We start from the raw sequence: 23,446 nt of genomic DNA on the forward strand, positions 1-23,446 counted from the left end.
AAGGGAAACAGAGACGGGGCAGTAGGAGGCCCAGAAGTACACAATGTTTTATTGAAAAAAGTCAGGCCTCAGCTGGACAGTTCCATTGCGCTTTGCTCCGTGGGGGTCCCTGCCCACAGTAGCCTGAGCCAGATCTTCCTGCAGGTGGGCTGGGCCAGACCCCCCTTCCTCACCACCCTTCCCCTCCTCTCTGATGGTGACATCCAAACAATAAATATGCAATAAATAGCATTCCTGGGCAGGCTGCCTTCAAATCCCACATCAGCTCCCACCAGTCCTCTCCTGGGGTGCTGGATGGGAAAATCCCCAAACCTCTCAGGGTCCGTCAGTACCTTGGATCCTTCTCCATTGCCAGGCCCAGTCCCAGTCTCCAAGGAGACCTAGCAAAGCTGGGTCCGGGGCAGGGCCAGGCAAAGCAGGGCTGGCGGGTGGGTGCTGGGAGGGGGCTGTTACCCTGGACACCTCCACTCTAAGCCACAAGTGTATATGAGGCTCAGGAGTAGATGGTGATCACTTCACGGCCACCGCCACGCACCAACAGCACACGCTCAAGGCCTTCGGTCAGCACCTCCAGGAACTCCATGTCTGTAGAACATCAGGTCAAGGAGGCAGCACCAGGACCAAGGGCACCCAGGGAAATCTGGCCTACTAATCAGAGCTGGGGTAAGCTCTCACCCCCTCATCTAGAGAGAAGAGCTCCTGGCCTGACCTCCTGTGTGTCCGCCTCCCCACTGCCTGCCTCTCCACAAAAGGATACAGTTCTCATCACCTTCGCTGTTCTTGGGTGGGCCAGGCATGTTCAGTAGGACCAGGCGGGCATCGTGGGAGCGAGTGACAATGACTTCATTGAGCTTCACAGCGGTGTGCATGCGCCGGACATTGGACTGGTCCCTGCAGGTAATGCAGCTGATCGTGGGCCCCACCCCTCACCCCCCCCAAAGACTGTGTACGGCCCCATCCCACCCCCACACTCCAGTGTGGTTGAGTCCATTCTTGCTGCACTCACGGTTTAATATGCACCAGCTCCCGGAAATTGTCAGGGGCGTGGCTGGGGTCCCAGGACTCAGCTGCCATGTACTTGTCCCGAGTCCATGTCATCTGGATCTTGTCAGCCCCAGCTGCAGAGTCATCTTCCTCGTCCGAGTACAGGCTCTCCAGGCGCAGGGCTGAGTGCCGGTCCTTGACCAGCTGGGCCTGAGGAAAATCAGAGGAGGTGGCCTCAGTTCCATGGGAAAAGGGGGGCCTCATTCTGATGTCCCAAACTAATGGTGTCTCCAAAGGCCTGACCTGCCACCCACCCCTGCCCCAAACAAGAAAGCCACGGACTTCTCGCTCCCGCTCTGTCTTGGTCAGCCTCATCTGCCGCAGCATCTGGGACCGCTGTTCCATCATTAGTGTCCGCTCATAGGTATATGCAGAGATGTCGCTGTTATGCTAGGGAGAGAGTGGGCCATGAAGAATGGGCTGCATGGGACAGGGTATCCACAGGGCCACAGGGGCAGGTGACTCACCATCTCTACCACCTCCACCTCTGCCTCAAGGCGTAGGTGGTACAGGAAGATGGCCAGATCCTTCTTCATCTGGATGCTGTTGTCATCCATCTGGGCCACCGTAAAGATGCGCATCCGGCACTTCCTCCACACCTGTGGCACGGGAGCAGGTGGGTGGTTTAGTCACATTCCACCCCTCCAAGGGCCCAGCGCTTGCCACCAGGGCCCACCCACCAGGCCCACCTTGTGCTGGCGCAGCAGAAAGGGCAAAAGCATAAGCATGCCACCGTCGTGCACAATCCACCACACGTCAATGTGGCCCTCTAGGTAGCGCTCATGGTTGCTGGGGTAGAAGGCGATGTTCTTGGGCACGAGCAGGGCCAAGTGTGCTGCTGTGGTGCAGCGCACGGTGTCTGGGGAAGAAGGCCACTGCTGACTGCCAGCCCGTGGCCCTCTGGCCTCTGCCCTCACCTGATCCCCAGCCCCTCTCCCACACAGCCGAGCCCAGGACCTATCTATCCCATCACAAACCAATAAAGGTCTTCCAGGCACGTGGGTCCTCGCTCTGTCGCCAGCCATAGGGCCAGCCCAGCACCACAGAGTTATGCCTCATGCCACCCAGGCCACAAGACTGGATGAGGTGGGCCAGCCCCTCTCGCACCTTGCTGGCTACCACCACCTGGCAGAAGCCCTTCACCTTCTCAATCTCCATCATATTCTTGATTGTCTGTAGGAAACATACCAGGGTCAGAAGGCGAGGCCATTAGCGTTCCCTCTCCTTGGTTCCCTCCCAACAGAATGACTTGGAGGTGCGGGTGGGGGAGGAGAAGGAGGTAAGCTGCCCACCCAGAGGCCGTGTTTTTAAGATGGGACAGCCATACCCCCTTGCTCCAGCTCTCACGTGGCAGCAGTGTGGTCCACCTGGCTGGTCAGGATTAGTCCCCTTCTCCTAGGAGCCAGCTGCAGCCCAGACACCTCTAGTCAGCTCCCCACCCCCTACAGCAGGCACCTGCTCAGCAGCCTGGGCCTCGCCATAGCTCTCCAAGAAGCTGCCCTGGATGACAGAACCGACGATGGTCAGGCCCTTGCCAGCCTTAAGCTGGGAGGCGAAAGTGAGGAGTCGTGGGTACTTCACGTGAAGGTCCTCGTCTAGCTTCAGCAGCACCAGCAGCTGAGGCCTGCAGTGGCCAGATGGGGAGCCTGAGACCTGGGCCAGAGGTTTCCAGGAAGCCCCTCTTCTTCCCTTCTCAGCTCACATGCCCCCACCAGTGTGAGTAGCAGGGATCCAAGGGCACCACTGACAACCCCAGGACAGGGAACATGGACTAGGGAGGGAGAACCAGCACCTCTTGACCCTCCCACCCTCACAGCAACCCCCTGAGTACCTTGAGTGGCTCCTGTCAGTCTGGATGTGAACTCACCGCCAGTTCTTTGTGTGAGGAGGCCCCTCCTCTAGCCGTAACAGTGCATAGCGGGCAGCACTCAGGGACAGCCCTCGGATTCCATCACCCCACTCCTTCTCGGCCCTGCAGGGGCCAACCACAAGCTGGTGAGCCCCTGGGCCCACCCATGGGATTCTGTCCATGTGTATGTGAGATGGAAGGCAGCCAGCCCCCTGAGTCACAGACCGCCAGCCCCACACCCATGGTGGCTAGTGAAAGATGGCTCAGCTCCCCCAAACCCAGCATACAGACTATCCCACTTGTCCCAGCCAGGCGGCAGTCCCGCACTCACCCTTGGTATTCAATGTACTTGTAGATCATGCCCGCAATGAGCATGGCGACCAGGGCATAGTACCAGGAGGAGACAAACATAAGGGCCAGGCAGAGGCTCATGCCCAGGAAGGATAGCGCCCTGGGCCAGAGTGGGGAAGGGCCAGAATCAGGAAAGATCAGTAGGGCCCCAAGCCAAGCCTCCAACCCCCCAATCTCTCACCAATAGCAAACACTGTCGCCGAAATTCAAACTCCATCCTGGATGGGGCTCCTAGCTTCCCTCAAAGTTCTTGTGTCAGAGGACTCGGCTCAGAGGTCCAGCTGGCACTTACCAGTGATAGTACTTGAACCGTGGCCGCCAATTGGGTGTCCTTAGGAGTGTCTGCACAGCGCAGGCCAGGTTCACAAACAGGTAACACATCAGAAAGAACCTGCAGCACAGGGAATAGTTGGTACAGAGCGGCCTCCTTGGGATCCAGGTGCCTGATATACCTGATCTTCCCCAGGCTGGAGCTGGACTAGGAACTGAGTGTCAAGGCCCTGCCCTATGTGGGCTCAGCCAGGTCGCCTCAGCCTCACAGCCTGAGGCAGATGGGACTTCTGTAAGGGCATCCACAGAGCCAGGTCTTAGAGGACGGGCAAGCGTCCACAGGTTGACAAGGTGGGAAGGTGGGCTGCAGGCAGGGGGAACAGCGGAAAGGATGGTGCTGAGGACTGCTCAGTGTCTGGAGATGGCTGGACAATATTCAGGCCTCTGGCCTGGGTGACCAGTTGGATGAGGGGCTGTCATGAGTGTGGAGAAGAGAACCTCAAGGGAATACAAAAGGGCCATTTGGCATACACTGAACTAGAGATGCTTGAGGGATACCGTGGTGGGTGTAGGAGACGGGGACATGGGCGAGGCCTGCTGCGTGAGCCCTTCAGCTGGCTGGAAAGAAAGGGCAGACAAGGCGGCAGGAAGTCTTACTAGAGAGGGCAGGTCAGGGGCAGAAACCCCCAGAAGGGGGAAATGGTCAGTCCCATTAGGGCTGCAAGGAAGAGCCACCTGATAAAGGCTGAGATACATGCTCTGGCTTGGGCAGTGAGGGGTCACCACCCTATGATGGTGGCAAGAACAGTTTCAGGTGTGCATTTATGCACTGGTGGAGCTGGGCTGCAGTGGGGAATAAGAGACTTTGGCAGGCCTGGCTGAGGCTGGGGGGGCTACCTCCAGGGGGAAGGAGGACCTTTCAGGCCTATAGGTTGACTGGGGCAGTGAGTAGTAGTCCTGTGATAACCGAGCGAGCAAGAGGGAACATGGGCAATAGAATGAGATGTGTGAGGAGAAATGGAGTAGCCACTGGCAGAGGTGAACACGGTAACCACATGAGCTCTGCCTCAGGGATCCCCAGAAATTGCCACATGCTGATCACCTCCCGCAGGGCACTGGGGATCTCAAATGCCCAGCCGACTACAGAACTTTAAAAGCAAACAACTTCTGGGGCACCTGGGTGGCTCAGTCAGTTGAGCGTCTGACTTCGGCTCAGGTCGGGATCTCACAGTTCGTGGATTCGAGCCCCGCATCGGGCTCTGTGCTGACCGCTCAGAGCCTGGAGCCTGTTTCAGATTCTGTGTCTCCCTCTCTATCTCTGCCCCTCCCCTGCTCACGTTCTGTCTCTGTCTCAAATATAAACATTAAAAAAAATTAAAAATAACAAAGTAAAAGCAAACAACTTCTAAAACAGATGGGTGGAGCAGTGGTGGCTTCCTCAAGGCACTAGGCACTAGGTGCTTGCTGTGTCCGGCAGGGGAGGGCTCTGGCTGTTCGCTCTGGGAGTCTCCCACGGAGGAGTGTGGGACCTGTTGGTCTCTGTAAAACTCCTGCATAAGTGCCAGGCTTACTCCTGCATGTAGAGGTAGGCTGCGTTCTGCCATGCACACTTCTCCCCATACACCCTGACACGTCTCCCAGCCGCATCCTCAACACGAGACAGAGTCATAGGGAGGTGCTAGGGCCCTTGGCTGAGGGGTGCTGAGGGTGCGTGGAGCCCTTCCCAAGACCATTCCCCTGTCCTGCCCCCCAGCTCACATGGATAGAATGGGGGCCACCATGTCAAGGGAGGCGATGAGGATGCCCAGCTCAGCAATGAGTGCCGTCAGGAGGAGTGCCCACGTTGGTTCACCATTTGCCTTTCCATGGCCAAATACCTGCATACACCAGAGTGAGCAGGGTCAGTGAGGGAAGAAGCCGGTCCCATCACCCCCATCCCACACCTTGGGCCATAAGCCACAGCCTGGCCTCCATCATCCCCAAGTTCCCCCTCTGGGGCTCAGGTCACACCCACGCCTGTCCCGATAGGTACCACAAGTTTCTCTCCCCTCCCATCTCTCCGGGCCTCTCTGTTATGGATGAGCCATAGACAGGCCCTGAGGATTGTGGCCACAAGGAGCTCTGCCAACATCAGGGCAGGGCCAGGGCAGCCCTCAGCAACTTCCCATGGAAGGTTTCGTGGCCCTGGGGCCACCAGAGGCCCCACCACAGGCCCCAGCAGGATGCAATGCATCCATATCCACTACCCCTCTACCCCAGCCAGTGTGAGAGACCCGCAGTACCCAGGCTATGGGGGAGTGCAGATGGGCTCACCCTGAGGAAGGGAATGATGTTGTCCTTGGCGATGGCCTGCAATAGGCGTGGTGCCCCAGTGAGGCTTTGTAGGCCGGCACCACAAGTTGAGAAGAAGGAGCCGATGACGATGACCCAGGGCGAAGGCCAGGCCAATGTGCCCACCACCAGGTTCCTGCTGACGCCATCACCGTACCTGCAGGAGCCAGGCTCAGGCCATGCTCCAGGCAAGGAGCCCCCCAAGCCCTGGGTGGGGCTGCCCAGAGCGAGGGATGTCAGCAGTCAGGAAGGATGGCTATGGTGGGCAGAGCTCTGGCCCCTCAGCAGAGAAGGCTAGTCCACCAGCCCCTATCCTCTCCCTCAGCCCAGCCCTGGTCCTGATGTCACCATCCTCTCAGAAGAAAAAGTCCTGGTGGGGCCGGACTCACCTGGTGGCACAGACCACCATTGGCAACCAGCAGCCTGAGGACATGTGTGGGACCACGCGCACGAGGGGAGCTGGTGTCAGGGCAGGCAAAAGCTGAGCCCCCTGCCACAGGGAGGGGCCCAGGTCACTCACTTGTCCCGGAGTACCACACCCTCGATGCAGGCACCAAAGAGAACCACGCTGCTGAAGTCTGCAGCTGTGTCAAGGAAAGCTAGGCCTCTGCTGCCACTGTTGTCCCCACTCATTCCCCACACAGAACCCACATGCCCCTTGTCCTAGCCTTAGCCAGTAGACGCAGCTGAGGATTTCGTGTTGTGCACACACCCCTCAAGCGAATGCACGTGAAGAGTAAGGTGTGTATGTGTCCACACGTGTGTGGTATGTCTGTGAGTGCCAGCTGGTAACTTACACATAGGCGAGTGCCTCCCGCCCCCCTCCCCGCCCACTCCAGGCCCGGGAAAGGATACACACAAGGGAGGTCGTAACAATGGCCAGAATGGTCCCCACAGGAATGGACTTCTGGGCATCCCGGAGGTCCCCGGAGCGGTTTGAGCCAGCCATAATGCCTCCAAAAACAAGACATCCTCAGGGGCTCCCCCGGGAGACAGGGCAGGGCTGGGTGGGTGGGCAAGAAGTACTCACCTGTTACGGAGGGAAAGAAGATGCCGACCAGCACGGTGAAGGATGTGGCGATGTCAGCCACCACGTACAGGGGCAGGCTCTCCTTCAGGCCAAGGGCATCTGTGGAAGGCAGTCCGTGCTTCTCCACGACCTCGCCCTTCTCCAGGTAGGCACTCCACAGGTTTTCTGTGGGGGCAGCAGTATCACTACCGCAGCCCCACTTACTTCCCAGGGGCAGTTTGGGGCAGCCCAGCCAGAGGCTGCAGATGTGAGAGGCTCTGGGGGTTCAGGATGGGGTGGGGTAGCATCAGCCCCAGGGAAGGAGCTCTTCTGGCTAGAGGTCTGACAGGCAAAGGTGGCTGAACCACCATCGGCCACAGCATCACCACTGCCTGCCTCCTAGACAGAGGCCCTTTATGGCTCTTGTGAGAACAATCCCAGGCAGCGTCAGGGGCTGGTGACTGGGGAGAGGGGCTGCCAGAACTTTCTGGGGGCTGCTGCATGCCTGGGATACTGGCCAAACAGGCTCTTTTCACTCAAAACCTAGCTGCCAGGAGCCAGGCTGAGAGGACACTGCTGGGCTGGGATGGCAGCCAGACCTGCCCCCCTTCCTGAGCTGGCCACACAAGGACAGCTCTGTGCTGTACTGCCTGCCTCCTGCTCAGCCTGTGGGTCAGAAGCAGGAGGATGGGAGGGAGGACGCACCCTGGAGCACACCAGCAGCCGCACCAGGGATGCCAGGGATCTCGGTCACATTGTTGACCAGGAAGTAGGGGTCACAGGAATCAGTGGTAAGGTTGGGGCTGTGGCAGAAGAGTTTCCATAGCTGGGTGGCCACTGTCTCATTGTTCACCATGGCCGTCTTGGCACAGACGTCAAACTGGTCCCGGGACAGGGTCCTGTTGCCCAGCATGCACACTCTGTGAGGGGGGGGGGGGGGAGCAGAAGCATCAGCACCTGCTCAGCTAGAGGCCCATCCTGCAGTCTCAGGACTCATGGCATCAAAGGCCACTGCTTGGGAGGAATGTCAGTGCAATGTCTAGAGGTATTCCCAGGTTACTTACGGAAACACAGGAGGGTCAAAAATTGACTTGATGCCCCCGGCATAGATGGACAGGATGGAGATGATCACACAGGCCAGGAAGAGTGAGGCAAATTTGTTCACATACTTGACACCAACAAACACCACTAGGGTCATGAAGGTCAGAAAAATGGTCCCATATACCCGCATATTATTCAAGGTGGCACTTGATGTATCATGAGCGCCCGCTGGGTAAAAAATGGCAGCTGGTGGGGCAATGTAGGTCTGAAACAAGACAGATAAAGAAAGTTCGACCTTCCTATTTGGAAAGTGAGTCCTGTCATTTTGGTTTTCTTTTTCCTTTAATATTCAGAAAAAGACACACAAAAAAACATAGTATACGAGTCCATTTATATGAAATGTCCAAAATGTGTAAATGTGATCAATGACAGAAAGCAAATTAATGGTTGCCTAGGGCTGGGGGGAATGGGGAGTGACTACCAACAAGTATGGGGTTTCTTCTTCTTGGGGGGATGACAATGTTCCAAATTCGATTGTGGTGATGGTTGCACAACTGTGAATATACTAAAAACCATTAACTTGTATACTTTAAATAGGTAGTGAATCATATGGTATGTGAATTATATCTTAATAAAGCTATTATTTAAAAAAAAATGAATTCAGACACAGGAGACAACCTGAATAGCTAACAACCAACAAATAAACAGCCAACAATGATAAATGATAGTATTGGGTTGTGAGCCAAAGAATAAAATAAATATCCAGGAGTCCACACTGATATAAATACACGGTTAAATAAGTAAATGGGAGAGAGGACACATTTTCCTTAGAGAAAAAATCCAAATAATAAATGTAGGAATGTGGGAAATAGAAAAACAAAAAACAACCCCCCTCCCCTACCCCAGAAGAGATCCAGGAGCAGAGCCATTCTACAGGCAAAGAACCTGGAGGTGGGAGTAGCCAGGCAGTTCCTCTAAACATCTACTGTCTGGATCTCCAGGGGTGGGCACTGGTTACCCTGCACTCCCCACTACCCCTCCATCTCTTCTTCACCAGCTGGGGAAGTCCAGTGGGGAGGGGGAAGCTGAGTCAGAGCACACATGGGGCTCATGGAGGGGGCACTGGCCTCCGGACAAGGTCCTGTTCACCCTGGTTTAGGGATGAGGATAACATAGATCCTTGGCATAGAGCCCTGGGGGAGACAGACCTGGCCAGAGTCTACACAAGCCCAGGAAGTAGGCTCTGCATGATCACCAAGATCACTCAGTTAAATGCAACAGTTTACAGACCACCTGCTATGGCTGAAATATGCCCAGATGGGTGGAACACTTAGGGCCAAGGTGAAGGCAGCCAGGCCCCTTCCCTGCCTGGCCCAAACTGGTAAGGGTTGAAGGGGAGACTGGCGTGAGCACAGATCTTTCTCCCTCGAGAAGGCCTTTCATATTAGAAGCCCCAGACCTTGGCCAGAGGTGAGGGGAGCATGAGCAGCCTGAACCAATAGGAAAGGGACTACATGGAGAAGACCAGAATCGGCCAGAGCTTAGCCTAACTCACCAGCAAGATCTCAATGGCACCTAGGATGTACATGGCTGCAGCAAATGTTGTTCCCAGGTAGAAGCACAGGCCCACAGCGCCTCCAAATTCTGGCCCCAGCGAGCGGGAAATCATGAAATAGGAGCCCCCGGCTACAACAAAGAAAGTCAAGGCTGGTTCTTCTGTAAAGGGGTTTCCCCCAAGACAACCCCTCACAACCACCCAGCGTGACAGGGACTGTTTTTCCCACTTACAGATGAACAGAGGGTTGGGAGGTTTGCCCAAGGCTGCGTGGTTAGTAAGTGGCCAGGCTGGGGCTGAACCCCTCTCCCATCTGATTCCAACACCCAGCGTGGGCCAGTAAAATGACTGCTTTGCTAGGGCAGCTCTAATCCACAGCAGTGCTCCAGTGCTGGCCCACTGTCCTCCAACTCCCTGCACTCGGGCCAGTCCCTACAGCCTCCTCTAGCTAAGTATGTCCCATCTCAGCCTGCCTTACCCTTCCCTAGGGCTGTGTCTGTTAGTCTGACCCCTCCAGACAAAGGCAAGGGCTGTGTTGTCATTTTTTTGTTCCCAGGGCCCAGCACAGGGCCTGCCACCATGCTGTAATCCTAACTCTAGGATCTTCTCCTTAAGGGACTGACAGGGTCGTGAACAGAGATCTGTGTGCAAAGCTGCTAATGACAGTGTTTACAACAGTGGAGAAATAGATCCCAAGAGCAGGAGAAAAATCCATATATATTAGGTACAGCTATAGGTATCCTATCAATCCTGTTTAAATAACCAAATAAACTGTTTCTAACTCAGGATGGTGGGATTATGGATTCTTTCAATTTTCTTTTAAATATTTTTCTTCATTTTCAAACCTTTTTATGGTAATCATATATTCCCTTTTTCCCCCTATTACTTTTACACGACTACTAATAAAGCTGTTATTAAAAAAAAAAAAAATCCAGACACAGAAGCCCACCTGAATAGCTAAGCAGCCAAAGTGAAACAGTTTGAAGAAATTATTCTTCAATATTCATTTGCAACAAAATAAATAATGATAGTGCTAGATTATGATCCAAAAAATAAAATACATATTCAGAAATCCACATCAGTGTAAAAAATAGTTGAGTAGGGGCACCTGGGTGGCTCAGTTGGTTAAGCATCTGGCTCTTGATTTCTGCCGAGGTCATGATCTCAAGGTCCATGGATTCAAGCCCCAAGTTGGGCTCTGCACTGACACCATGGAGCCTGCTTGGGATTCTCTCTCTCCCTCTCTCTCTGCCCCTTCCCCACTCATGCTCTCACCCTCTCTCTCAAAATAACAAATAAATTAAAACTTTTGAAAAAATGGTTAAATAGGGGTTCCTGGGTGGCTCAATCAGTGAATCGTCTGACTTCAGCTCAGGTTATGACCTCACGGCTCATGAGTTCGAGCCACACATTGGGCTCTCTGCTCTCAGCACAGAGCCCGCTTCAGATCCTGTCTCACAATCTCTGCCCCTCCCTCTATCATTCTCTCTCCCTTTCTCTCAAAAGTAAACATTAAAAAAAATTGTTTTAAATGGTTGAATAAGTAAATAAATGGGGTCTCTGAGAACTAAGTGCAATCTCATTATCCCTGCTGAAAATGAAAACCTTCTACATTGTCTATCCTATAATCCATAGTGTCCAGACTTTTGGTTTGGGTCACCCTATGTGTTCCATCATCTTCTTTGTCAGTCCCAGTACCCTTTAAAAAAATTACTTTTAAACTAAACAAACAAAACATAAAACATAACAGCAATCTCAAACTCTGTCAAGCAAGGATGCTCCTAAGTGTTGGCACCGTCAGAGTCAGCAAATACGCCCTCACCAGAGAACTGTTTGGGGGGAAGGAGGGCGTGGCTTGGCAATGAGGGTTCCTGGGCATGTCAAGGCAGATCCTGGGCCCCTTCTTCCCATCAGGCCTGGGTGGCGCTTACCCACCTGGAACCACACCATTGGTGGCGATGGCACTCATGGAGATGGCCGTCAGCAAAGTCTGTGGGAAGGAGGGCTTAGGTGAGCAGCTCAGCCGGGTGGGCTCTGTGAAGGGGCTATGGCCCGCACCCCAGTGAGGATACTCACACAGCAGCAGCAGATGAGCACGACGAGGAGAGCCTGCAACACACCGGCCGTGCCCACCATCCAGGTCAGCCGCAAGAACAGGATAACCCCGAAGATATTCTGTAGGCAGGGCAGGTACACCCCCATTAGGGTGCCCATACTGGGTGCCTGTGAAGCAAAAAGGGAGGGGGGGATCAAAGAACATCAGGGGGTCTCAGGTGCACCATGGAAGGTCAGCCTCTGATCACTCAGAATCCCCTTATTCCCAGGGTGTTCTATCAGAGAATAGGTTGGAGAGGGAAATCCCAAGTGTAAGTCCTGGGGAGCACAGGGTGGGTGGGTGACAGCTGGGGTATCTATGTTGATTTCCATATATGAAGGTGTTTGGGACTGGAAAGGTACAAAACCTGCTTATTTTCAAAACCCCACCTGTGAGCTTTTGAGCCTCACCTCCCCCTCAAGGTACTGCTCCCTTCCCTTCCTCTTTTCTGCTAAACTTCTGGAAAGAAAGGTCTGTCCTGATGCCCACCATCTCACCCAGCAGGTGTCATGTCACCCATGTCAGAGTCCAAGAAGTTGTCCCTGGGACTCCCTCTCCAGCCCCCAACTCCAGTTAACTCCAGTCCAGGTGGATACTAAGTCCTGCCCAGTCTGCCTCCCAAGCTGCCCTAAATCAGCCTGCCTTACTTCAGCCTCAGCCCCTTGAACCTGGGGCACTATACCTGTGGCACCCGGATGGTGCCTTCCGGTGCCTGTCGACCTCTCTACACTCCAGCCCACTCTGCGGCCGTAGAGGGTCACTGAATACCAAGGCCAATCTCATCATCCCTGTCGAAAACCCTCTGCATTGTCTCTCCTATAATCCACAGTGTCGGCCAGACTCCCCAGTTTGGGCCACCAGGTATGCCCCATCACCTTCTTTGACAGCTTCAGCCCCTGATGACAACGTGTGCTCATCTCTGCCTGGAAGGGTCAGTCCTGCCTCATTGCCTGGCAAACTCTTCAGTTACACCTTCAGGGGGCTTTAACTGTTACCTCTTCTGGGAACTTCTCCGGGGTTGCCTTAGGTTGAGTTGGTACTTCCTCTTGCATCCCCTCAACACATCTGATACACTTTTCTAGCACAGTAGTCACTACAGGTCATGGTAACAGTTCACTTGAATGTCTCATGACCATATCGGGTTATACTTGGTTTGTTTACTTTTCTATCACGAGTAGGCCCCAAAGGTACCCAGAAGGTGGTCCTAAGCCCAGTGAGTGGTGTCTTGGAAGGCCCCCTGGGATAACCTGCTAGGAAAATCCTGCATAGACAATAAAAACTCAAGGTGAAGATCAGGTAAGGAAGGTCCAGTGGGCAAATCCAGGCAGGATTTCTCAACTTTCTAAGGGCAGAGTAGGGGCCAGCCAGGAGGCCAGGGCAGAAGCTGACACAAGAGGCAAGGCTAGCATCTTTTGAAAAACTGAGCCCCCACGAATGCAGCCTAGGGTAGCAGGGCCCTAAGAGCTTCCACCACAGACCCAGCAAGCTGGAGTGGGGTGGCAAAGAGAACTATGTGGCCACAGGAACTTTTCTGAAGGGTCCAGGCCTGGGACAGGATCTCTGTGCAGTCTAAAGGGACCTCAGGGGCGCCTGGGTGGCTCAGTCGGTTAAGCGGCCGACTTTGGCTCAGGTCACAATCTCGTGGTCTGTGAGTTCGAGCCCCGCATCGGGCTCTGTGCTGACGGTCAGAGCCTGGAGCCTGTTTCAGATTCTGTGTCTCCCTCTCTCTGACCCTCCCCTGTTCATGCTCTGTCTCTCTCTGTCTCAAAAATAAATAAACATTAAAAAAAATTAAAAATAAATAAATAAATAAATAAATAAATAAAATAAAATAAAATAAAAAAATAAAGGGACCTCAGAAGAGCCTGGAAAGGCACAAGTAAAAACAAATGGTCCCTTGAACTGGTGACACCTTATCTGGGCTCTGAGCCCTTCACAGAGGCCCTGGACCACACACTGGATAGTGGCAGCTCCCAGCCCCACCCCCATTCTAAGCTGAGTCACTCTGGGGAAAGGGCAGTGTGGGAAAGGGCAGGGCCGGAAATGCTTTCTGCATCCCCAAATAACCTCTGGCAGCCTGCGAAGGTCATCAGGCCAGAGCCAGAGCAGCTGCCATGGAGAGGCTGCCTTGGGTCTGGTTGGGGGCCCACCCTTCCTGCTTTATGCCTCCTTTCATGATTGCCCTGCTCGGACCCATCCTGGGTGAGGACCACAGCTCAGTAGCTCCGACTCCCTAGATACCTGCTGACTCACTAGGGACTGGACCAGCCTTCTCCTTCCTCCATAGGAAAAGCCACTGGAACTGAGACAGTCTTGCTATCCTCCCACATCCTAACCCTAGGGCCAATAAGCTGGGCAGGTAAGCTGAAACTGAGCCCCAACATCCTGAAAGCCTCCTCATAAAGCTAAGGGACCATGACCCTTTACCAACCCAGACTTCCTTGTGACAGTCCTGTTGGGATGTGCACTAGCCTTTCTCAGGGACCTTTTTACTCCTCGTCACCAGGTCCCTGGACTTGGCCCTAAGGAACAAAGAGAGGCTCTTATCAAGGATTCTACCTCTCTCTCTCTCTCTCTCTCTCTCTCTGAATACATACATACATACATACATACATACATACATACATAAAATTTTAAAAAGAGGACACCTGAGTGACTCTGTTGGATAAGCATCTGACCCTTGATTTCGGCTCACATCATGGGATCAAGCCTGTTTTGGGATTCTGTCCCTCTCTCTCCCTCTGCCCTTGCCTTGCTCATGAGCTCTCTCCTTCTCTCTCTCTTTCAAAATTAAAAATTAAAAAAAATTTTTTTTTTGTTTAAAGGATTCTACCATCCACTGCAGGCAACACTCTCAGAGGCTACCCTCTGCAGGGCTAAATAAGGATAGCCAGGGATACTCAGGGTTCTCTGCCATGTGCAGTCCAGAAAATGCCAGCAAAATCACAACCAGCAGGATAGGGTGGGGGTCCAGTCTGTGTGACCTCAAGATCTCAGCTGCCCTCCCTGAAGTGGGGGCTGGTTTGCCTCCTGGAGGAGTAAAGTGAGGGGTGCACAACGGCCTCATCTACCCTCTCCTTGGGCCACCCCTTCAAGGTCCACATTTCATGACCAGGTCTGAGGCTGGGTCCCCAGTTTATCCCAACCAAGAACTTCTTTGGTCTGTGCTGAACTCCAGCAAGAACGCTACAGCCGGTACCAGCCAAACCCAACCTCCTTCTAAGTCACAGCTATTTCCCAAACCTCAGGGAGTCAGTAAGGGAGAGGGAGGGCTCCTTGCCTCCAAATTGAAAATGTAAAAAAAAAAAACAAAAAAAACCCTCCAGTCTTCAGTTAAACTGAGCCCCGCCTATAGGGGAGCTGAGCAAAGACATGTAAAGTCATTCTGAAGAGAGAGGAGGGCTGGAGGGCCAGAGGCCTGGATAGCAATGGGGGATGGGGCCAGGAGAGGGATAGGGAAGCCCCAAGAGGCAGTGTTTTGTTCCAATCACCCCCCTAACCCTGGCACTCACAGGGGCTGTTGGAGAAGTCTGCCAATGGAGGCAACACAGTGATGGGTAGGTTTTGGTCACCGGGTTACACAGTCCCAATGGACAACCAGGTTCCTGATTCCCAAGGTAACACCCTTATCTATCCTGACGGATAGAGCCAGAGCTCTGGCCTTCTACGTAGTATAGCTCACGGTGAATCCACAAATCTGCCTTCTAGTGTACACAATTATCTTGTCTGGCTGAGTCACCTTAGGTGAGTCACTTAACACCTCTGACACTCAATTTCCTTATCTGTAAACTAAGGGTGAAAGTAGCACGTTTCATAGCTTTGTCGTAAAGATGACAATGTAAGAAGCCAAGTCCACTGCTGAGCATGATGTCACACACAGAGGTCAGAAAAAAAGCAGCTGTCACTCTCACTATCATTGCTGAGGGCCTACCTGGCCCTCTGTCCCCTTCAGGGTCTCCTCTTTAGCCCACCCCTTAAAGCCTTCTTGAGCCCAAGGCACTCAGTGCCCATCATCCATGCTCACCATACCTGGTACCCACTTCCCCTGGGTTGCTCACAACTGCCAATTCCAGAGCGTTGAGTCAGTCTTCCTGGCAATGGCCCCTCTGCTGCCCCTGACCAGCTTACCTTGGCTGCTCTCCGGCGGGTGCCCTCCCCACTCTCAGCTTCCTCATGTTCCTTGGCGCCCTGTGTGAGGTTGGTGTAGCTGACGAGCTTGCCCAGGAGAGATGATACCTTTGGGCGGATGTCCAGCTCTTCCTGTAAATAGAGCCACAGGGTAATCTGGCAATGGGCCTGGCCAGTGCCAGGCTACCTGTGGTGGCCAGCAGCCTGGCCTCTGTCCCCTTGCAAGCCCTCAGGCAGGCCCGGGCCTGATGCCACTCTTGCCTGGGGAAGCCCAAGCCAGCCTACTGGGCAGGTGTGGGTGCCACACCCCAGCACGTGCCACTCAAAGACTCAGCCCAGTGACTGCTTCTCTCTGCCTCATCTTGGCTACAGTCACTGCCAGAACATTTATGAAAAAGACCTGCCTCAGGGGTGAGGGCAGGGCAGGGCAGGGCTGGCAGACAGGCAAACGGCACACTTCATCCTGCCTGTTCTGCCTGGCTTCCTTCCAGCTATAAGTGGGCCTCTGGGACTCACGTCTGCCCTCAACTCTCCCATAAAAAAGTCATCACAGTGACCAAGGAAGCCAAAAGGGGGATGTCTGGAACAAGTGAAGTCTCTCTTATTTGCCCAAACCCTGAGCTGAACAGATGGTCTTACCCCCAGGCCCCAGGCCTTGTAACACACCTCAGTCCCCAAGGTAGGATCCTGGCCCATCTTGGGGTGGAGCCAGGTCAAAGCCTTTGCTGCAGAAATTTGCTGCTTTCTAGGCCAGGAGGCCTTCCAGGGCTCGGGCTCCCCAACCGCCACCTGAGTCTAGGCTTTGCACCTGCACCCTCCCCAGCACCGTAGCGCTACCTACCTCTTGCCCAGATTTAGTTTTTCCCTGTCTGTCAGCTCCCTTCTGACCCTACACACAAGGAGAAACCGGTTTGGAGTGAGAAGTGAAGATGGAGGTCTTTTGGGGCATGTGGAGATTGAGAAGCCCAGGAGATTCTCATGGGACAGTTAGCTGAATGTGTGTCAGAGTTTAGAGGCCTAAACCATGTCTTAAAAATCTCCATCCAACTTCTGAGTTTGAGTCTGAAAAGGATAAAACTCAAGTTCAGAGGCATAAAACTGGGAATGTTTCCAGACAGGTGTCCAATTAGGCTGCAGGTGTGGAGAGAGAAAGTAGATCCAGTAAGAAGGACCAGGCCTCTGTAAACACGAGGACAGAGTCAGCGGAGCCAACCAGAGAGGACAAGGAAGAGCTCACAGGAGAGGGAAGAAAGAGAAATACTGTGAGTAAAGGGGAAAAAAAGAAATCCTGAGGGGAGAAATCCTGACAGATGGTTACCCTGCTGAGGGGCTACGTGGAAATCACCCGTGGAGGCGGCGATGGAGGTGGGGATTGTGAGTGGCCTCTGGGAGAGCAGTTTCAGTTCAAAGGGCCAAGGGAAACAGACAAAGGGAGACTGAAGGAAGAGCCGAGATATTAGGTGACATAACTGTCCAGACTGCCTGCTTAGCTAAGGTCTGAGTTGTGAAAGGCTCCTGCCCCCACTCCCACCTGCCTGCCACACCTGTGGCCCAGAATGGCTCTTCAGCTACCTCAAACAGTGCCAGGTTCCTGTCGTAGTAGTCACTTCCTCTGGAAGCCTCCAAGGGACAAAGGAAAGGGCTGCTCTCTCTGTGGTTGCCATGTCCTGTGAAGAGAGAGGGGCAGAATCCCAGTTAGGGAATGCCTCCTGAGCCCCTAGCACACCAGCCCAACAAGCCAGCCCACAAACATCATCTCTGTGGAGCACTTCAGGGGCCAGTGTTACCAGGCTGGGCCTCAGGCTCACCAGCATACCCTGCCAGCCTCCGTGAAGGGCCGGAATGGCCAGGGCGGTAAATGATCAAAAGAGTGCGCATCATTTGCCCTAGGGCATGGGTGGGAAGGCCCGAGACACACAGGCACAACCACGTGTTAACGCTGAGGGGAGGAGCCAGCTTGGGGGGGGCGTGGCCAGACTCTAGCCTGCCCTCAGACCACCCCCACCCCTGTGCCCCAACTCCTCTTTCCCAGGCCTATCTGGCATACCCAGCGTGCTAGGCGCCAAGGGCTCGGCGTCCTCAGGGCCTGACTGGGTGCTGCCTTCCAGATAAATGAAGCTACACAAGGCGCCTTCAGCTGCCATGGCCAGCGGGCCCCCTGCTAGCTATCCCACCATGCACCACGCGGAGGCGTCCTGGAGGGCAACCCGGGGCATGCTGGGAGGAGGGGCAAGGGCTGTCCAGCCGGCGGAAGTAGTTGCAAGAAGCCATCAAGGGTCTCCTAAGAAAGCCCTACCAAAGCCGGATTAGGTGGCTCTTGCACTGAGCAAGTGCTACTAGCGGGAGCCCTGTTGGTCTCCCTGTCCCCAGATCTCAGGGACTTGCCCCAGACTAGGTGCGCGGCCATTACCAGCTTCCAGGCACCCACCCTGGGGCTGGTCAGAGTGTCTCCTGCCAAGGAAACCTCCCAGAAAGGAGCCAGATGAGGTTTTTTCTTTTTTTTTTTAATAAACCTGACTCAAGTCTCAAAGCTTGCCTGTTTTTTCTGATTGCCCTGTTTTCCAAACTTTATCCTTTGTTAGTTTCGGTGGGTGACATTCCCAGTTTTCCACTGAGCAGGCAGAAGACATGAAGGGCTCCTTTTCTGATCGTTAAATGCTTCCCCCCCACCCCCTCCTCAAGACGGTATGGCAACTGCTGTAGTGCCTAGAGGCCTCATAGCAAATGGAAATCTCTCATCTTAGTTCAAAAGAGCCATGTTGGTGTTGGATGGCAATAACTGTGGCAGCAGTGTTAGCCTGGTGTCCATTGATGGAGGTGGCAACAGAATTGTCATCACCGACTCAGACTAGTGGAATGTTCCAGCCATGCACTGGCCATGCCTTGTTCTGTGAGAGCTATCTGTCAGCCTTCTCTGGTTAAATGCCCAAAAGTCACTTCTCTTGTTTGGAGCTAAGAATGCTGAATGATGCATCGTCCATCTGATATATCCTCTCGCCATTGGTATAAGGTTTAACTTGCCTTCTCTGAGGCAACAAAACTCATTAGGTGCTGTACTATGGATTCTTTATGACCCAGAGACTGAGAAGTAAAGCGTGTCGATGACAATTTTCAGGGCAAAGTCAGCTCTTCCTTCCCACAGCATGTGAAAACAGTACGTTGCCTCATTCAGTAATCTGGAGTAGGTAAGTGAGCCAAGCTGCTCAGTCTCATGAGCTACATGATTGTGTGTAGGTCAACGTCAACAACACAGTGACAAAGGCAGCGGGAGGTCAAGCCAGCCCACCGAGTCATGTTAAAGCCTCAGGGGGTCATTTAGCTCCTCAGATGCCCTCTGACATTTGCCGTGCCCTTGATATTTGTTCAAGATCAGGATAAAGAGCCACAAGAAAAATCAGAAAACCTAGTAACAGTGCTCGTTATATTACCAGCCCTTCAGTGAGAAGCCCTCTGAAACGTACTCTTGGGTTTTGTGACCAAAAAACCAAACCAAAACAAAAAAAGTGTCTGCCCTAAATGAATCAGATGCTTCATTTTGTCAGAAAATGGCAACTATAGAGCCCATCTTACTTCCCTTCGTGCATTGACTGCCAGGAATCTCTAAGCTAAATTTACTCTTTAGATGCAGTCACCCTCTGTCTCATCTCATCCTTGCCCTCTTCCTCTTCATGGTTATGATCTGACAGTGACAGTCCTTTGGGGAGTCACTTTTGTTGCATTTATCTCTTCTGACCCTTTTGTGGAAGTAGGTTGGAAATAAATGATAAATTATGCTAAACTCATGCACTTCAGTCTATCCCACCACTGTTGCCTGTCTGTCTGAGGAAAACTGCACTAGTATCCAAAAACTGCAGAGTTCAGCATGTAGCAGTCCTCCCAAAGTGCCTGTGAATACTCCTCCAAAATCTAGCCAATCCCTTGTCCTTTCAGCCATGACTCCAGAGTGGCTGAGAGCCCATCTAAGAGTTGTGTTTAGTCCTCACAGCAACACTTCAGCAGATACCATTTGCCCCCTTTTAGTAACAACGAAATAAGGCTCAGAGAGAGTCAGAGACAAGGTCACCCAGTGAGAGGGCCCAAATCTGGGTCCCAGGATCCACTAGAACCAGGTGAGAGCTAACCTTCAGGTTTCCTACTCCTACTCTGGGTCCCAGTTCATCCCAGGGTGCGCTATAAACCTTTAACTAGAGAAGAGTGACTGGGATTGCAATTTGCCTGGCTTCGATTCCAGAACCTCCTTCTGTGTGACCCCAGGGCAATCTGCTTACCCTCTCTGTGCTGCTTTGGTTTCCTCTTCAATGAAGTAGAGATAAGTAACAGCCACTCTTCCAACTACCCAGATGCATCAGAAAAGGGACAATCTGGCGCCAGTCATTCCTTGGATTTTCCCAAAGACTTGTTTAATGACAGCTCCAACAGAACTGTGGGAATGTGCAGGGACCTAAGCAGTGCCTGGATGTCTGTACAGCCTTCAGCTATTCCAAAAATTCCAGAGCAGGTCTGGGCATGCCTGCCAAGCCAAAGCTGCTCAAATACCAACCTGAGACCCCCAGTGAATCAGAGCATGGTGTGGGCCTTGGGGACTACCTGTGAGGTACACATATATGTGTGTCCTTACCAGCAGCTGTGAACACACCAGCTATAACTGGGGACCCAGGTGAGATTCCTCATCCCCGTGCTCACAGGCATCTGCCAGAGGTACGCCTCTGGAAGCTCCCCACCCCTGCCCACAGGCCATAGTGGGCTGGATGAGAGGCCCATCTGCACCCCTTGGAGCAGAAGTAGGGGCCTTGAGAGATTCAGGTACCAGGTTGGTGTGGCCCCACGAGATGGATCTGAGGCTGTTTTGTGCCCTTTGACCCTTTGCAGTACCCACCAAGAAGGATCATAAGCACTCACCAGGGCGCATTGTGTCCCCCATACCGCAGACACAGCCAAGTTCTGGCTGCAAAGGAGCAAGAGAAGAAGGAGGGGGATAGTGGGAGGAGCTCGTCCGGCTTGGAGGGACCTAGCAGGACGCAGCCAATGTGGCTCCAGGTCCCTCCAGACACCCTGAGAAGCCAAGGCGGGGCCAGAGGCTAGGCTCATTCTGCCGGCCTGCTGCTGCAAGGCTGATCCTAGGGATGCAGGCTGGCCCAGCCTCTGGGGGAGAAGAGCCTTCCAGAGCTAACAGGGAAGCAGGGGATGCTGGCTCTTGCTGACCACTGGAACAAGGCTTGGGGCAGGGGGTGGAGGTGGGGTGTGTGCATGCACACACCATCAAGCCTGTAAAACCTACATGTCCAGCAGCCCACACCACTGTCCGGTGCCATCTCCACACATAGCAGTCAGGTGTGAGAGCCACAGCTACACACTTGCACAAGCACATACATATGCTGCTGCTATATGTATAGACACGTTTTCCAAGAGTGAGTCTCGGCAATGACAGCTCCCCCACCCCCACCCCTGGCCTCTCCTGGTGGGAGGTGGAGAAAGGGGTCTGGAGGGAGGCAGGAACCTGGGAGAAGGGGGGGGGGGGTGGATATACCTTTAAGCTCAGTTCTAACACCTAGGTTAAGAGGGTGCTGGAGTTTCTTAAGCCTGGGTTTGAATCCCTTGAGGCAAATTATATAACTGCTCCACTCTTCAGTTCACTCCTTCCTAAGTGTGAGTAACAGGACCCATCCCATGAGAGAAATTGGGAGGATTAAACGAGTTAATTCACGTGAAGCGCCTAGACAAGCCTGGTTCTGTGGAGTGCTCTACAGATGCCCACTGTACCTACAGCCCCAAGGTGGGATCACCACGAGTGCGCTCACAGGCAGTTAGCCATAGACCCCTCAGGCAGGCAAAACCTGGCGCCAAACGGCTGGGGGAGGAGAGAGGGTAGGTTAGTCTCTGGGAAAGAGTCACTGAAGCGCAAATGGACAGGCGAGGCGAGAGGAGGCTGGGGGAGGTTCACAGAGGTGGAGGAACTGGGGTCCGAGACGTGGCTGTGCTCCCAGCCGGGAAGGGCCAGAGATGGGGGTGCTCGGTGGTATTTACTATCCGGGCGGCCCCACTGGCCTGGCCTCCTTCGTCGGCCACGTCTGCAGCCCCCGCCCGCCGCCCGCATGGGAGGAGCTGGGGTGGGGAGGGCAGCCCAGCCGCGGGCGCCGGGGGCCCAGGGAAATAGTGTCTGCGCCCGCGAAGCGAGGGAGGTGGAGGCGGCGCAGGCTAACAAAAGTTGGGCCCGCATCGACGTGTGCTCTCACGGTTCGGATGTATGTGCGAGCGCGGGCCACGCGTGGCCCGCTCCCCTGCCCCCGCCAAGGCCCCCACCCCGCGCGCCCTCACCGTCCGAGTCCTCCCGCTCCGCGCGCTCCCCGTAGTCCACCCAACTGAGACCCTCGAGGTTGTCATAGTCGCCGCGCCTCGGCCCGTCCACCGGCACCACGGTGAAGTGAGGCATCGCGCGCGCTCGGCCCCGCCGCCGCGGCTGCCTGCCGGGCAGTCCCCGCCGCTCCCGGCCGCCGCGCCCCGCCCGCTCGCATTCCTCCCCGCTGCGCTCACTTCCTCCGCCCGCCCCCCGGGCCGCCCCTCGGGGGCGGGGAGCAGGAGGGGCTCTGGCCGGCTCCTCCCCGAGGGGGGTCTAGGGGTCGCGAAGCAACACCCCCCCCCCCCCCCCCCCACGGGGGCAGTGCTGCTGGCTGCTCCACGCCCTGGGTAGAGCCCGGTTCCTGTGTGACCCTGGGTTAGGGGCCGCCCTCTCTGAGCTTCGGATGCAATACTTGTAAAATGGTGAAATGTGCTCCGTGAGATAGGGCGCTGGGTGCACTGGCTCTGCACTCTCTGCAAGATGCTTGCCCTAGCAAGCATCCAGCGACATTTCTGTTACTTAGGGACGGGAAAGAGGAGGCAGGACCGGCGCGCAGGACCACACAGACCATCCCAGTCTTGCCCAGGGCCTCCTGCCATTCCAAGGTATTCCCTCCCCATTTCCATGATCTCTGTCTCCCACCTGTCCTCCATGTCCCTGTAAACCGAACCCCCTTGAAGATGCCGTCCCTTTCCCGTGCCCCTCACTGCACTCTCTCCCTGAAGGTGGCTGGGAATTTCATGCCCCTTCCCCAGAAGCTGCTGCCTCCTTGGTGGGAAGGACACCCACCCGCCTCCTCGGTGGCCCGTTTGCCCCTTTGGAACACTACACTATGTTCTTTAGCCAAGTTCTTTCATCTTAATTTTCTTTTACTGTCTCACCTCCTGGGGATTCCTTTACCAAGTCGTTTACTTATTCACTCTTAACTTTTCTTTCACTTTTCACTCCCCTGCTTCAGATAACTTATCCTCATTGGCTTTACTTTAACATCCTTTATCTCTCTAGGCTATCCTTTCAGTTATTTCTTTCTCTATCAGAAAACTCCCAAGCCCATCTGACTTGTTTATCTGCTTTTTTCCCTCTCTTTTATGGCTCAGAGAGCTTTAGAACATAGCGGAAGAATCAGTGGTATCTCCCAACAGAACTCAGACTCTGACTACTGTCTCCTCTCAGCCTTAGTTCTGGGATGGAATGAGGAAAGTCACTGGGTCCTGTAGGAGGACTTCCAAGCTGACCACCATTCTGACACTTACCCCACAGTCACCCGGCCAGGGCCTGTTGACTTGACCTCCTGTCCTTCACGCCACCTTCAGCTGTCCACAGTAGCAGCCTTCCAAATGGACTCCCCGTTCTCTCCCACTGCTCATGGTAGCGGCACCTCTTCTGAAGAGAACGCCCATGTTCTTCTCTTGGCCCACAAGGCCCTGTTCCAAGTG

General features: G+C 54.2%; 1 protein-coding gene across 2 annotated transcripts; it reads right to left on the minus strand.

The window, feature by feature from the left end:
- Positions 1 to 29: 29 nt before the first annotated feature.
- SLC12A4 (solute carrier family 12 member 4) lies at positions 30 to 22,187 on the minus strand. 2 transcript variants are annotated; one of them, XM_060650397.2, is made up of 24 exons: positions 21,989 to 22,187; positions 17,246 to 17,340; positions 15,674 to 15,805; positions 11,527 to 11,673; positions 11,386 to 11,440; positions 9,451 to 9,581; positions 7,919 to 8,160; positions 7,560 to 7,774; positions 6,876 to 7,040; positions 6,701 to 6,799; positions 6,366 to 6,423; positions 5,828 to 6,002; positions 5,273 to 5,391; positions 3,537 to 3,635; positions 3,225 to 3,344; positions 2,912 to 3,016; positions 2,500 to 2,668; positions 2,022 to 2,217; positions 1,734 to 1,903; positions 1,512 to 1,643; positions 1,327 to 1,434; positions 1,007 to 1,194; positions 758 to 891; positions 30 to 585 (listed from the first exon to the last, which is right to left on the minus strand). In XM_060650397.2, exons 1-24 carry the CDS (start codon positions 22,101 to 22,103, stop codon positions 494 to 496), a joined length of 3,261 nt encoding a protein of 1,086 aa, XP_060506380.1. In that variant the 5' UTR covers positions 22,104 to 22,187; the 3' UTR covers positions 30 to 493. The 2 variants fall into 2 exon arrangements, with proteins under 2 accessions (XP_060506380.1, XP_060506381.1); XM_060650398.2 differs by lacking the exons at positions 15,674 to 15,805; positions 17,246 to 17,340; positions 21,989 to 22,187 and adding an exon at positions 13,977 to 14,069.
- Between the last annotated feature and the right edge of the window lie 1,259 nt (positions 22,188 to 23,446).

This window comes from Panthera onca, chromosome E2 (genome assembly GCF_046562875.1).
Source record: "Panthera onca isolate mPanOnc1 chromosome E2, mPanOnc1 haplotype 2, whole genome shotgun sequence".
NCBI classification, from domain to species: Eukaryota; Metazoa; Chordata; class Mammalia; order Carnivora; family Felidae; genus Panthera; species Panthera onca.